The 14,979-nt window shown below is 49.6% G+C and overlaps 1 gene segment (V, D, J or C); it reads left to right on the top strand.

The window, feature by feature from the left end:
* Positions 1 to 351: 351 nt before the first annotated feature.
* Positions 352 to 14,878, top strand: LOC120606441 (immunoglobulin heavy variable 3-74-like; the record flags this gene model as incomplete). The annotated part of the segment is given in 2 exon segments: positions 352 to 437; positions 14,568 to 14,878. Coding segments are annotated over 2 exon segments (357 nt in total), but the record flags the coding sequence as incomplete, so codon positions are not given.
* Between the last annotated feature and the right edge of the window lie 101 nt (positions 14,879 to 14,979).

Below are 14,979 nucleotides of genomic sequence, written 5' to 3'. Positions count from 1 at the left end.
CCACCAAGCTCTTTGTGGTCCTGTTTGGCCTTGTTCACCTGTGATGCAGGTAAATAATGTTTCATCATGTGACTTACGTGCATGAGTAAAATGAAATAAGATGACGGTGCTAAGTGTTTGAATTATACATGTCACAGTAAAAGTCATATTTTGCCAAATGAGCTCATTGCCACCACGTGCCCAAATACACCCACGACTGCTCTTGGTCTCTGCCCTCTCTATGGGTCTCCAAAACGAGAGCTCCTTATACAGTCGGAGCTCATGCAAATAGGGCCCCTCTGCTGATAAAAGCCAGACCAGCCCTGAGTCTGCAGCTCTGGGGCAGGAGCCCAGCCACGCGATTCCCAGGTGTCCCCATTCCAGGATCAGGTCTGAACACGCACGCCGCACCATGGCGTTTGGCCTCAGCTGGGTTTTCCTCGTCGCTGTTTTACGAGGTGACTGATGGGGGACAAGGGACACTGCATACGTGAGTGGGTGTGAGTGAGGAACACGGACGTATGACATTTTCCTGACCCTGACGTGTCTGTGTTCACAGGTGTCCAGTGTGAGGTGCAGCTGGTGGAGTCTGGGGGAGACGTGGTGCGGCCCGGGGGTTCTCTGCGACTCACTTGTGCAGCCTCTGGATTCACCTTCAGTAGCTACGGCATGAGCTGGGTCCGCCAGGCTCCGGGGAACGGCCCGGAATGGGTCTCATCCATTAATAGTGATGGCAGCAGCACATACTACGCTGCCTCCGTGAAGGGCCGATTCACCATCTCCAGAGACAACGCCAAGAACACGCTGTATCTGCAAATGAGCAGCCTGAAGCCTGAGGACACGGCCGTGTATTACTGTGCGAGACACAGTGAGGGGACTTCAGTGTGAGCCCAGTCACAAACCTCCCTGAGGGAGATAGGAGAGGGTGCTCTGGACACCAGGGGGCGCTCAGGGCACACACAGCACAGCACACACAGACCAGAGCAGTAGCAGGTGCAGAGGGAGCTGGGGAAGGTGCTTCCTGTTGGGAGCAGCAATTTCCTCTCAAATCTCTCAGCTCCTCCCAGCAGAATTACTGCTTCTTCTTTGTGGCTCTAATTTTCCACATTCTCACGCACAAAAGAAATGAAGAAATAACCTGTCTCTTGACAGCGTATCAGCAGGGCCTGGGGACCTTTCCCGCAGCAGCTTTCAATGTGTCCTTTCTGATTTCATGATAGAGAGACCCCTTGAGGGCTTTGTGTGCCTGAGGCTGGGAACTGTTCCCACACAGAGAGACACAGCACAGTGCAGGGACCTGTGTGCTGAGCTCAGGCTCTGCCCCCCACAGACACACGCTGTCCCCACGTGGGCCTCCCTTCAGACGGGACACATGGCCCACATGGGAGGACCTGTCCCTCAGGACTCTGTCCCATAGGGTCTCTGTCCTGTCTACAGCACATTAACCTCTTTTCCTCATTTACTCAGGTGGATGTTGAAACACCCCAACATCACCCACTATCATCTACTGTCCTAGTTACACGACATCTGTTTAGTCATGTGTCTCCTGTGCTTCCGTGCCCCTCACTCTCAAGCCCTCCCCACGTACCAGTCACAGCAAAGAGGGTTAATAATTTTTGACATGGGTCTCCTCCAATGATTCTGCACTATGTCCTCGCATCACAGTCGCTCAGCTGTTGTGCCTTCAGACGCCATCACAGTCATTGCTGTAAATTCTCCCCACATCCGAGAAAGCTCCTAGTAAGAGGGTAGCTGCAGGTGGTGAGGGTTCAGGTGAGGGACCCCATGTATTTGGACTTCTCTCTGGTTCCTGGTCGGATAGAGGATGTCGCACTTTGAGCTCCCCACACACGTGGCCTCCTCTTTACTCTGAAGAGCATTTCTCTTCCCAGGCCTCATGGGGTGGCTCAGCACCCCTAATACAAGCTGAACAAGGATGGATCACAATATCCTATAGGCCATCTTAGCTGTTTAGATCTCCTTAGGGAAACAAGCCTCTCTACAGCACCCACATTGTGTCCCAGGTAACTATGGGTTTCTCTCCTTTATCAATAGAAATGAATCATGTAAATGGAAGAGGAATTCACACCCTGGACCCACTCGTCTATAGAAGCCCCATCTATCACTCAGTGATGCAGCCCCCCACACACACCCAATATGAAAGCTTCAGCCTGAGCTGAAACACAGTGTGGAGATGAACCCAGAGTTAAGGAGGAAGCGTGTGCTCGCTCATGATGTGCTCAGGGTTGAATGCGAGCTCCTGAGGGTACGACTGTGTATCCCAGGCCTGTACCCAATGTTCACAGTGGAGGATGAAGGATGCAGTGATTTTTTTCCGCATGAAATGGGGGCAGAATAGGGCAAGGTGCTGCAGTTGGTGTGAATGCAAAGGCTCCCTGCATTGAGTGTGTTTACGTATTTTCTCACCTTCTCTACATTATGATGTTTAACAACTTCACAAATATTTCTGAATTGGGGACACTTCCCCTCATGACTTCACCAGTTCTTAGATACAGCACAGGTCCGAGCCTGGCACACGTCATTCACATGCACACTATCTCCACAGGGCATCCGACTATCTCTGCCCACACATCCCGGGACACGATACTCCTCTGCCTTCGTCATCCCAGGCCCAGCTGCCAGGCAGATGGAGAACCACGTCCAGCTCTGAGCCCACAGAAATGATTCACGTGAGTCAGGCACAAGCTCTTCACCAGTCCTGCTAACCCTTTACCCGGGAAGCCCCAGGAAAACTTGGTTCTAAGGTCCCCTCTCCCTGCTGTACAGGGCTCCTGACACCCTGGTGTCTTCCATGTGGCCCCTGGTGGCATCCAGATCTCCAGTCTCCAGGATTCTGAGTGTGATAAACTCGGTTTTGCCTTGATTCCCTCCTGCAATAATAAAGGTTGCATGGCACTGGTCGAGGGAATGACACACATCGATAGACCAGAATGTGTGTGACCTTGGATCAGCCAAGGATTTCTCAGATGTGACACACAGAGGTTGGACCTTAAGGAAAATGTAGGCAAATATAAATACGTGATATTTGAAATATTATTTCAAAAATTAGTTAAATCTCCACATAAACTAGTAAATTAAAATATATGTCATAAAAAGATTATATAGAATATGGAAAGACTTTATTATTTAAAAAAAATAAGAAAAAGCACAATATGAAGGGTCCAGCATCAGGGTTCTTCAAGCCTGATTATGGGGAGAGGCAGCTACTTAGACAAAGACAACTCTCATGTGCTTCAATGAAGGAGGGAATTGGAAGAGACTGTCTAGTATTTTGGATGCAATTTATAACAAAGGTGAAAAAGTATTATTTACTTGAATTATGTTTATAAATATTTGGGAACTGTGAATATATTCAATGTGTTTGAAGTACAAATGTGTCTGACCATCATGCTAATCACTTTCATAATCATGAGAAACACTTATAAGTTTAAAAATGGTGACCTACTCAAAGTCCAGCGTTTATTCGCATACTATGAAAAGCAGGGTTTCCTTAGACTTGTTTCAATGTATCTTAGAGGTTGATTGCTCTGCCATCCCACACTCAGACACCGTATGTATTAAAGGGAAGAGAACCAGCTGGACCCCAGAGACACCAGGGAGCCTGACCCGGTCCCTCCCCACTTATGAGGAGCAGGCTGCCCACATGCAAATTCCTCCTCCAGCCCCAGGGTAAAACCTGTCTGGGCTGTGGACGCTCATAACTCACTCCTCACACAGGGCTCAGGTCTCTGGGGAAGCAGCGCTGTGGTCGAGGTGAAGATGAGACTGTGGGGCCTTCTCCTGTGCCTGGTGACAGCTCCCCAAGGTGAGTGTCTCAGGTGTCAGACAGGGGTCTGTGGGATGGTTGTGACAGCATGTGACTGACAGGACTGATGCTCCTTGTCCCCAGGTGTCCTGTCCCAGGTGCAGCTGCAGGAGTCGGGCCCAGGACTGGTGAAGCCCTCGCAGACCCTCTCGCTCACCTGCACCGTCTCTGGGTTCTCTTTAACCAGAAATGATGTGCACTGGACCCGCCAGGCTCCAGGAAAGGGGCTGGAGTGGGTCGGCAATAGCATATGATGGAAGCACATACTACAACCCTTCACTTAAGTCTCGACTCAGCATCACCAGGGATACCTCCAAGAGCCAGGTTTTCTTGAAACTGAACTCCGTGACCAGCGAGGACACAGCCGTGTATTACTGTGCGAGAGACACAGTGAGGAGACCTCAGTGTGAGCCCAGACACAAACCTCCCTGAGGAAGACAGACAGGGGAGCTGCAGGGGCCGATCAGGTCACAAGAGGGCGCTCAGGACACACAAAGCACAGAACATACAGACCAGCCCAGCAGTAGGTGCAGAGGGAGGTGGGAAGGGGCTTCCTGTTGGGAGCAGCGATTTCCTCTCAAAGTTCTCAGCTGCCCACGGGGACAATTCTGACTTTTTCAACATGGCTCTAAATTCTTTTCTACCGCAGACTAAAATGAAAATGTACCTTCTCTGTCTGTGGACGACATATCACTGGTGGCTGGGGACCTTCCTTCACCAGTTTTCTATGTGTGTGTTTTCATGTCTCAGCAGAGGGACCATCCTGAGGGCTGTCTTCTTCTCTGTGGCTGGAAAATACCTGCACAGAGAGAGACCCGGCACAGTGCAGACTCCTGTGTGCCGAGCTCAGGCTCTCTGCCCCCCAGGCACAAGCTGTCCCCACATGAGCCCTCCCTTCAGACAGGACACATGGCCACAGGGGTAGGATCAGGCCCCCAGAACTCTACCCAATGCCGTTTAGTCCTGCCTGCAACACAGGATCCTCCAGGTCTTCACTTCCTCGGGTAGATTTTGAAACCCTTCCAACACGACCAGTTGTCATCTACTGTCCTAACTTCACTACGTCTGTCCTATACTGTGAGCTCCATGGGGCTGGAGCCCAGCTCAATCTCCCAACCTCCACCTAGGCCAGTCAGAGAAGAGGGATTATGTGCATATATGGCATTCGCCTGTCCTTAGTTCATCTGCTATTGTTAATCTAACATGCCTGTCCATTTGTGGACCCCCCCGGGCAGGTTATAATCAGGAAGTCTAAAGGTGACCTGCTTACCCTACGTGTCATGCACACTTATGATTCAAGGTCACTCGGGAACTATTGAATGATATATCTGTCTCAGGTCGGGGCACAGCTGGTTGCTGACTCATGGGCACCACTCAGAACTCAGAAAACTTATGACAGAGACATCTTGGTGGATGCACCTGTACAGAGCACCGTGTTGGACAACTTATTGGTGTCTGTGGTGAGATAGGGTCAGGGGACACTTTGGATGTGCTGGTCACTTCTCATGTCTCTTCTTTTCCCAACGCTCCTGTCCTAGTGAGATGGGACCACTGCACCATGCCCTCACTTAGCCTTTCCTGCCTCCTGAAAGCCCAATTTTAAATACCATCTTTGAGAATTCAAACTCCAACATGCAAAGATTGAGGGTCCCAATTCAGTCCATAAAATTACACCTGCGGACTCCAAAATCCATGGCTCTCCCTCATGTAAAATAAACTCTAAGCCAACGTCCCCAAATGTCTTACTCATTACAGCATCAGCTTAGAGTCAAACGTGCAAAGTCTCGTCTAAACATCATCTCATCAGAGACTGGTGGATCTTGACGTATGATTCATCCTAAAGTGAACGTCCTCTCAAGGTATGAACGTAGCAAAACAGACACATTTTGTGCCTCCCAAATGTGACAATGGGGCAGTCAGAGGGCAGACATACCCATCTCGAAAGGGATGAAGAGGAAAGAAAGAGAAATTGTGGGGCCAGCACTGGTCCACCACCCAGCAAGGCAATCCCGCCAGGCCTTAAGGTTGGAGATGGTCCGCTCCGGCTGGATGCCCCCACTCTGTACCCTCCGGATGGCGGTCCCACCCTGCGGACCCACTGAGGTGCTTTCTCTCGCTCTGTGCCCCAAAGAGAAATCTCGCTGCAGTTCTGCGGGGCAGTGGTCACACCCGCAGGCTCCATTAGGTGGCAGTCACACCTGAGCTTGGCTAATCTAAGGCGGTGGCTGAAGACTCTGAAAGCAAGGAGTCCTCCCTGATGGTCTCGAGTCTCCTCCAAGGCTGTTCTTCCTTTTCTTAAACAGACTGTGTCCTCACAGCCAAAGTGGCTTATGATCCTTGTCTGTAGAATCCAAGAGGCCTGACCACCTTCCTCCATTCTGCCCCACGAGTCCATCCCATTTATTTCACAATGACAGTGTTTGTGCTGGAATATCCACAGTTCTAATCCTGGCTAGAGCAGAGATGGCTGATGAAACCTGCTGGTCATGCCCATTAATTTTTCTATCAAATTGTTTTTCAACAACTGCTTTCCTGCCTGCTTCACAAGAAACTCCACACTTCTGGCTGCAGGATGGGCTGGTCACTTTTCAAATCTCCAAGGTCTGATTAGCACTCGGTGGTCACTGCCTTCTTCGATCCATCAGTTTTCACACATATTTTACTAGAAGCAGCAGGAAGAACTAACCACTCCTGCCCTTGCTTAGAAATCTCTGCAGCTAAATACACACTTTCACTGCTCACAGCGCTACCTTCCCCCAAACCCACCAGCCAAGCTCTTTGACTCTTCATGACAAAGTCACATTTCCTGCAGAACCCGTGCCATGTTTCTCATTTCCATGGACACCTCACCAGAATGACTCCCAATGTCGACACCCCAACCACCGCTTCTCCCAGGGTGTGGGAGCTTCTTCCACGGCTCTCCTGTCCTCTCTCTGAGCTCTCTGTACAATCACTCGTAACACCCCTCTCAGCAAGCTTGGAATTTTCTAGCAGGCATTTAAAAGTCTCCCACCTCCTACCCATCACCTGCTTCCACATCCACGTGCACCTTCTTCGATGCTTCTTCCAGCAGCACCCACTTCTCAGTACCACCGTCTGTCTCATGTGCTCAAGCTGCCATCACAACAACCAACGAGTGGACAGATTCAATGACAGAAATTTATGGTCTCACATGATGGCATCAGGAAGTCCAGTTATGGGGTCCAGATACATCGATACCTGGTGAGAATCTTTTTCCCCACAGGCAGACAGTTGACTTCTAGGTGCAATCTCACGTGCTGGAGAAAGTGAGAGATATGTCTCTTTTGTCCTCTCTTCTCATAAGGCCACCAGGTCCAGTGGATGAGGACTCACCGTTATATTCTCATTTATTCCCAACACTTCCTAAGAACCCTTCTGCCATACAGTCTGTGGTGTGTGAGGGTTCACCACATGAATGGTGGATGTACAGTTCACACATAGCGACATCCCTTTGCCAAAAGTTTGTTGCCCAAGCTGTTGACCCGGTCAGGTCTCGCTGGCCTGCTATCTATATTATCCATTATATGGATGACATTCTTTTGGCCGGAAGATCCACCTCTGAGGTTCTTCAGTGTCACCGAGATTTAAATCATAGCCTCGCTTCTTTTGGACTCCAAATTGCCCCTAATAAGGTACAGTTAAAAGACCCATATTTTTCCTTAGGTTTTGAGCTAAATAACAATACCATTACTACCCAAAAAGTACAAATAAAGTCATCCCACCTACAGACCCTTAACGACTTCCAAAAATTCCTAGGAGATGTAAATTGGCTACGCCCCTATTTAAAACTCACCACAGGAGAGTTAAAACTCCTTTTTGACATTCTACAGGGAGATCCAAATCCTCTTTCCCCCCCGTACGCTTTCCTTGGAAGCAAAACAAGCACTTCATTTAGTTGAAAGGGCTATCCAAAACCAACAGGTCACCTTCCTATCCTATGATAAACCTTTTGCCTTCATCATCTGCGCCACCTCCCACACACCTACTGGGGTCCTATGGCAAGACAGCCCCCTCCTATGGATCCATTTGTCCTCATCCCCCACTAAGACCCTTATTACTTACCCCTCCCTTGTGGCCAAACTTATAAAGACAGGCAGAGAAAAAAGCCGCCAACACTTTGGCAGAGACCCAAATCGGCTTGTGCTTCCCTACACCAAAGACCAGCTTGCCTGGCTGTCACAAAATGACGACGATTGGCTTATATCTCTTTCATCCTTCCAGGGTGAAATTGACAACCATTATCCCTCCAACAAACTCCTTCAATTTGCTAAAACACACCCTTTTATCTTTCCTAGAGTCACCACCGCAACCCCTTTAAAAAATGCTGCCCTTGTTTTCTCTGATGGATCCTCTTCCGGCATTGCTGCCTATGTTATTGATTCTCAGAGCTACCAAATACAGTCTCCATTCCAGTCTGCTCAATTGGTCGAGCTTTTTGCCATTATCCAAGTCTTCAAGACCTTAAGTGAGATCCCTTTCAACCTTTATACAGATAGTGCCTATATCGCCTTCTCGGTTCCTTTACTGGAAACAGTTCCCCACATTAAACCCTCCACCAACGCTGTTGCCCTTTTTCACCAACTCCAAAATCTCATCCTTCAAAGATCAGCCCCATTCTTTATTGGCCATCTGAGAGCCCATACGGATCTCTCAGGCCCCCTCTCACAAGGCAATGCTCTAGCTGATAAAAATACCCGTTTCCTTTGCTCCGTAACTACCAATCCTGTTGCCCAGGTGGAACAATTTCACAATTTACATCATGTCAATGCCCATACCCTCCGCCTTCTGTTTAAAATCACTAGAGATCAGGCAAGACAGATCACTAAAAACTGCCCTGGATGTGTCACCTTTTTACCTCTTCCTCATCTAGGAATTAACCCCAGAGGGCTGCTCCCTAATGAAATTTGGCAAATGGATGTCACTCACCTTAATGAGTTTGGCAAACTTAAATATATTCATGTTGCCATTGATACCTATAGTGGGTTCATCTGTGCGTCACTTCAAGGCGGTGAAGCCACCAAAAATGTCATCTCACATGTGCTCCACTGCCTTTCAATCGTAGGCAAGCCTCGAGTCATTAAAACTGATAATGGGCCTGGGTACACCTCACAGGCTTTCTGCGACTTCCGCTATCAGTTTCAAATTAAACATGTCACAGGGATCCCTTACAACCCCCAAAGGCAGGGGATAATAGAACGAGCTCATCAAACTCTTAAAAATACTATATCTAAACTTAAAGCTGGTAACTTAAACACTACCAAAAACTCCCCTCGCAATGTCCTCGCCCATGCTCTATTTGTCCTCAATTTTCTACAGCTAGATAATGATGGAAAATCTGCCACTGACCGCCTATGGCATCAAGAAACAAAAAAACAATATGCACAGATTATGTGGAAGGATCCTTTGACCATTAAATGGCACGGCCCTGACCCGCTCCTCATTTGGGGACGAGGGTCCGCATGTGTGTATGATACAAAGGAAGGAGGAGCACAGTGGCTCCCAGAACGCCTCATTAAACCAGTCAGCGCCCCCAAAGCGCCTACACTAACAACTACACCAGGGAAACCTACACCCTGAGAGGTCTTTCTTATGTGTTCTTTCTTACAGAAAATCCCAAACGTCATCGGGGACTCGGAGGATTCTGACCATGGGACCAAGACGGTGCCTCCTATTTTTCATTCTGTGGCCCGAACCTAACAAAATCCTGTTGGCTATGTTATGGTGTCAGCCCTCCTTTTTATGAAGGCATTGCTGTCTCAGGTAATTTTACTGTTTCCAACAACCATAATCAATGTCGTTGGGCTCAACAAGGGTCGGCAAGACTAACTCTCCAATCTGTTTCAGGACAGGGTACCTGCTTAGGTAAGCTTCCTCTTGCACATCAGCATCTATGCACCCAAACTACCAATAGCCTTAATGATAACCAATATATTATCCCCCCGAACAATACATGGTGGGCCTGCAGTGATGGACTCACCCCGTGTGTATATAGTACCCACCTAAAGAGCAATACAACTCAGTTTTGCGTGATTGTACAGCTTATCCCTCGCTTGACTTATTATGATGAAGCTCAATTTGCACAAGCTTGGGACCCTAAAGATGACTATAGTCTCCTTAGACCCAAACGCGAACCAATCACGGCTGTGACCCTAGCGGTCCTTTTGGGAGTTGGCGCAGCAGGGGCAGGGATGGGAATAACCTCTCTCGTTCTCTCCAACAAATACTACTCAGACCTTCGAATGTCCATCGATGAAGATCTCGAGCGCCTCGAAATTGCCATTTCCCACCTACAACAGTCATTGTCCTCCTTAGCGGAGGTTGTCCTCCAAAACCGCAGAGGCCTAGATCTTTTGCTTTTACAACAGGGAGGCCTCTGCGCTGCCCTAAAAGAAGAATGTTGCTTCTATATGGATCACTCTGGAGTCATCAAAGACTCCATGAGTAAGGTCAGAGAAGGCCTTGAAAAACGCCGCAAACAAAGAGAATCCGAACAAAGCTGGTTTGCTCATTGGTTTGCCACATCCCCTTGGTTGACCACACTCTTGCCCTCTATCTTAGGCCCTTTCCTAGGCTTTCTTTTGGTCCTATCTTTTGGTCCTTGGGCTTTCCGCAAACTTACCATGTTTGTTAAGAGCCAAATAGAAAGTTTTTATGCAAAACCCCTTCAGGTTCATTACCATCGCCTGGCATTGTCTGAAGCAGGATTCGATGTGTGTAATGATGCATACACTGATGGTGGCCCCTTCCCTACGGGGACGACATAATGTACGGAGGTATGTCTACCCTTAGGGGTATGGGCACCGAGATGGGTGCAATAGCAAAGCTATTGCAAGGGAAGGTTATAATAAAAAGGACCCCCTCTGTATTTCCCTGTGAATACACCTGGTTTGCATAGAGGTTGGTACCAAAAATCAATTCTAATGGCTCTGCCTCTGTGGGGAGCCGCGGGTCTTCGGGCCGCGGAGGCTTGGTTGCAGGACTGGGTGTTTTGCCTGCCTCAGACATTGCGGAGCCCTACTTCCTACTTCCTACTTCCTACTTCCTACTTCCTACTTCCTTTAACTTTCATCACTTCCTCCCCCTAAGCACACACCCCTTAGGCTGTCAATAACCCTCACCCCATCCCCTTAGACCCAGTGGGTGTGTGGCACCGCCTACTCGGACCATCCAAGAGCCAATGCGCTTGTCTTCCACCAGCTAGCCCCGCCTCCCTTTGTTTGTCCTGTATAAATATCCCCGCTGAAAAATAAAGTTTGAGGCTTGATCAGAATACTGTCTTGCCTCCGTCTCTTTGTGTCTCCTGTCTCGCCTTCATCCTCCATAGGTTCCTCCTCGTCCCGCGTTGTTTTGTCCCGCCGGTCGGGGCAAGAGGGGACATGTTTTACACAGGAGGGTCCATATGCCTGTACCGGGAGGGACGCACCACTGAATGCTGAGTAAGGGGAAGGGCCAGGCGCGTCTCTGTTCCTCTGTTGGACTTTGAAGGAAATGTGTGCTGAGGACATCAGGGGGTCAGGGCCTCCAGGGAGGTCAGGGCCTGCAGGGGGCATACACACCCCAAGGACTTGTGTCTCAGCCCCAGCAGCTCGTGCTGATGGAGACTCAGGGCTGGTTTCCTATGTGATCTGCAGCTTCCTGTCCTTGTAGCAGTGTCAGAGGAACCTGTGTACATTTACTATTCTCTGCTCACCTCCAACATTTCTGTATATAAAATGTTCACGTTCTTTTGAGTTTTTTATTGGTAAGGAAGGACACATTTCTCACTTGCACAAACCATAGGGTTTCACTTCCAGAGGCAGAAATGACTCTACCCATTGTCACCAGGAACAGAATCTTAAGAAAGCTTAAAATACTTGCCTGAAAAATTAGCAATCTGACGTAGAGCAGAGACCCTGCTGAATCCCTGATCAATGTACCTGGATCATGTCACAGCCACGGTGGACACTGGGCCAGTGTCAGGATGGACAAAATCCATTAGATTTCAAAACTGACCCTCGTGCTCCTAAAACCGTCAATACGTCTCTGCACGAATCCCGTGTTCTACTCCTTCAATCCATTTTCTTTTTTATTAGTTTTTTTTTTTTTGCTTTCCTCTTTATATACTGTATTCCCTTAAAATAGAGTATCTGTCATGACTCAGGGTCTTACCTTGAGCTTACGGGTGTCACCTCCAGGCACATGGAAAAGGCTAATGGGACTTTCGCCCTCATCATTGCACAACCGTCTCCTGTTGTCCTCTGTGTGGACACATTTGAAAGGCAAATGACTATACATGGCCAAAGCGACAAGCTCGTGCAGTGAAGATGGAGTGTGATGTAGAACTGACCTGGTGCTGCTGACACTGTCTGTGTGTCGCCTCCTTCTCCTGTGCTCTGGGGGACACCTCCAGATGGCACCCTCAGTGTGCTGTGAGCTCTGGGAAGTACCCGTTGTGTGGAGAGCCTAGCCAGGTCCAAGATCCATGGGCACAGTCACCGGGAGGGCCAGGCTGTCAGCCTCAGAAGAGCAGAGCTGCCGTCCACCGTGGATCCATCCACTTCTGCTCCCTTTGAATCAGCCCCGAGCAGGTTATTTAGGATGAATTCCTGACTTAGACAACATGGATGACCGATTCTAATTAACACTGGAGAATACGTTGACAGCAACAAGTTGATTAGTGTTGATTGAAGAAATGCAGATGATAAACCAGCGGTGTTTCTGCAAGGAACTGACCATTGCCTGGAGGATTTTATCTTTTTCAGTAGAAACTATTTTATAATATCAATGACATTTACAGAAGGGTTGTTAGTCAAGGCTTTATAAAAAGTGAGTTGAGGGCTGGATCATTTTTGCGTGAACATTCTATTGCTTTTCATCATGAAACACCTACACTTGTGGAGAAAATGCTGAGGGCTCAGGGAGGCTGCAGACGCTGTCAGGCCCCAGTGCAAGTCCGACCCCGAGAGCAGGCAGAGGGAGAGCTGATGGTGACGTTCCCGAGTCGCTCTGCCGTGGGAGGAGGGTCCAGCACGTCGTCCCTCCAAAGTTTCACTCCAGGGACGTCCACGTCACCCAGTAGTGGGCCTCCCCAGTGTCCCTGCTGTTCCAATTCCAGGCTGGAGAGGCTCACAGGTGTGTGTTCCCAGCACTAGCCAGGTGATGGGATTAGAGGAGCAGCAGCTGGACCTGTCCTATGGGGCCCCCCTCTCCGTGGAGGTGACGGCTTCCTACGACCAATGCACTGTGCTTGGAGTTTGTGTCAGGAAACATGGTTGTGCTTGTTATCGTGGAGGATGTAAAGGATCAAATGTACGGCTTTCGGACAGTTTAGAGTCATCTCTGTTGTCCTTCACCACGAGCAGTCAGGGGGTGGAGCCTGACTTACCTCCCTTGTCGTAGAAAGAGCTTCAGCCGAGCGTCCGATTCCCTTCTCCTCATTCTACCTTCCACAGAACAGCAGGAGAAACACGTCACACAAGTTCCCCACCGTCCATAACAAGGACCGCCTCCATCCAGGATCCACTAAGAAGGTTCCGGCACATCTGAGCAACCGTCACGATGGCCATCGTCACCCACATTTCTGCATCTGCTCAGGACAGCTGAGGTTTCCTCCACGAAGACTGAGGCTGCTCCCCGGCTCCCTCTTTCTCTCTGAGCTCCCCCCAGATCCTCCTCTAAAGACCCGTCCACAGCATGGAGGCTTCTTCTAACACGTTTCTCAACACTCTTCCAGAATCTTTGCCCTGCCCGATTACAATGCAGCGTCCAGTTTGATGTATATGTTACGGGAGCATCCCCATTGCTCTATACCGATTGCATAGTCCACGTGAGCTGCTATAAAAAGTAACAGAGATGAAGAGGCTTAATGAGACACCTGGAATTAACTTCACACAGTCCTGGGGGAGAGAATCCATGGTAAAGACCACAGAATCTTGAGGTCTCGCTTCCTGGTTCACACATGGCCTTCTGTGCCCTCGATGAGAGAAGTCCTCCCAGACATTTAAGACACTGGCTTTTTGGATAAATAACTGTTTCTCGTTGAGCTTTTCTTCTTTCTAGGGCTGCGACCTCTGGACACCACATGCACTCAGGACGGAGACCTGCACCTCACTGGGCACGTCCTCTCTGTCCTGGAGGTGGCCCAGGGGAGCAGTGGGGTGCAGTGCAGATCATGCAGGGCCACACACATGAGTTCAATCTTATACATATGAGCTCTCAACATCAGCAAGGTCTCCGTGGTCATGTATGGCCTTGTTCACCTGTGATGCAGGTAAATGATATCACGTCACATGACTTACGTGCAAGAGTAAAATGAAATGAGACAATGGTGCTAAGTGATTAAGTAACACATGTCACAGTAAACGTCATATTTCACCAAATGTTCTCATTGCCACCACATGTCTGAACACAGCCACGCCTGCTCTGGGTCTCTGCCCTCTCTGTGGGTCCCCAACCCCAGTGCTCCTTATACAGTCGGAGCACATGCAAATAAGGCCCCTCTGCTGATAAAAGCCAGCCCAGCCCCGAGTCTGCAGCTCTGGGAAAGGAGCCCAGCCCCGCGATTCCCAGGTGTCCCCATTCCGGGATCAGGTCTGAACACGCACGCCACACCATGGGATCAGCTGGGATCCACTGGGTTTTCCTCGTCGCTGTTTTACGAGGTGACTGATGGGGAACAAGGGACACTGAGTACGTGAGTAGAAATGAGTGAAAAACAGAGACGTGTGACAGTTTCCTGACCCTGACGTGTCTGTGTTCGCAGGTGTCCAGTGTGAGGTGCAGCTGGTGGAGTCTGGGGGAGACGTGGTGCGGCCCGGGGGGTCTCTGCGACTCTCCTGTGCAGCCTCTGGATTCACCTTCAGTAGCTACTACATGTATTGGGTCCGCCAGGCTCCGGGGAAGGGGCTGGAGTGGGTCTCATACATTAGTAGAGATGGCAGCAGCACAAACTACGCTGCCTCCGTGAAGGGCCGATTCACCATCTCCAGAGACAACGCCAAGAACACGCTGTATCTGCAAATGAGCAGCCTGAAGGCTGAGGACACGGCCGTGTATTACTGTGCAAGGCACACAGTGAGGGGACCTCAGTGTGAGCCCTGTCACAATCCTCCCTGAGGGAGACAGGAGGGGAGCTCAGGACACCTGGGGGCACTCAGGGTACACACAGCACAGCA

This window comes from Pteropus medius, unplaced genomic scaffold, assembly GCF_902729225.1.
Source record: "Pteropus medius unplaced genomic scaffold, Ma_sr-lr_union100, whole genome shotgun sequence".
Taxonomy (NCBI): domain Eukaryota; kingdom Metazoa; phylum Chordata; class Mammalia; order Chiroptera; family Pteropodidae; genus Pteropus; species Pteropus medius.
Note: the sequence above shows the minus strand (reverse complement) of the source record. Positions and strands in the feature narration are given on the sequence as shown.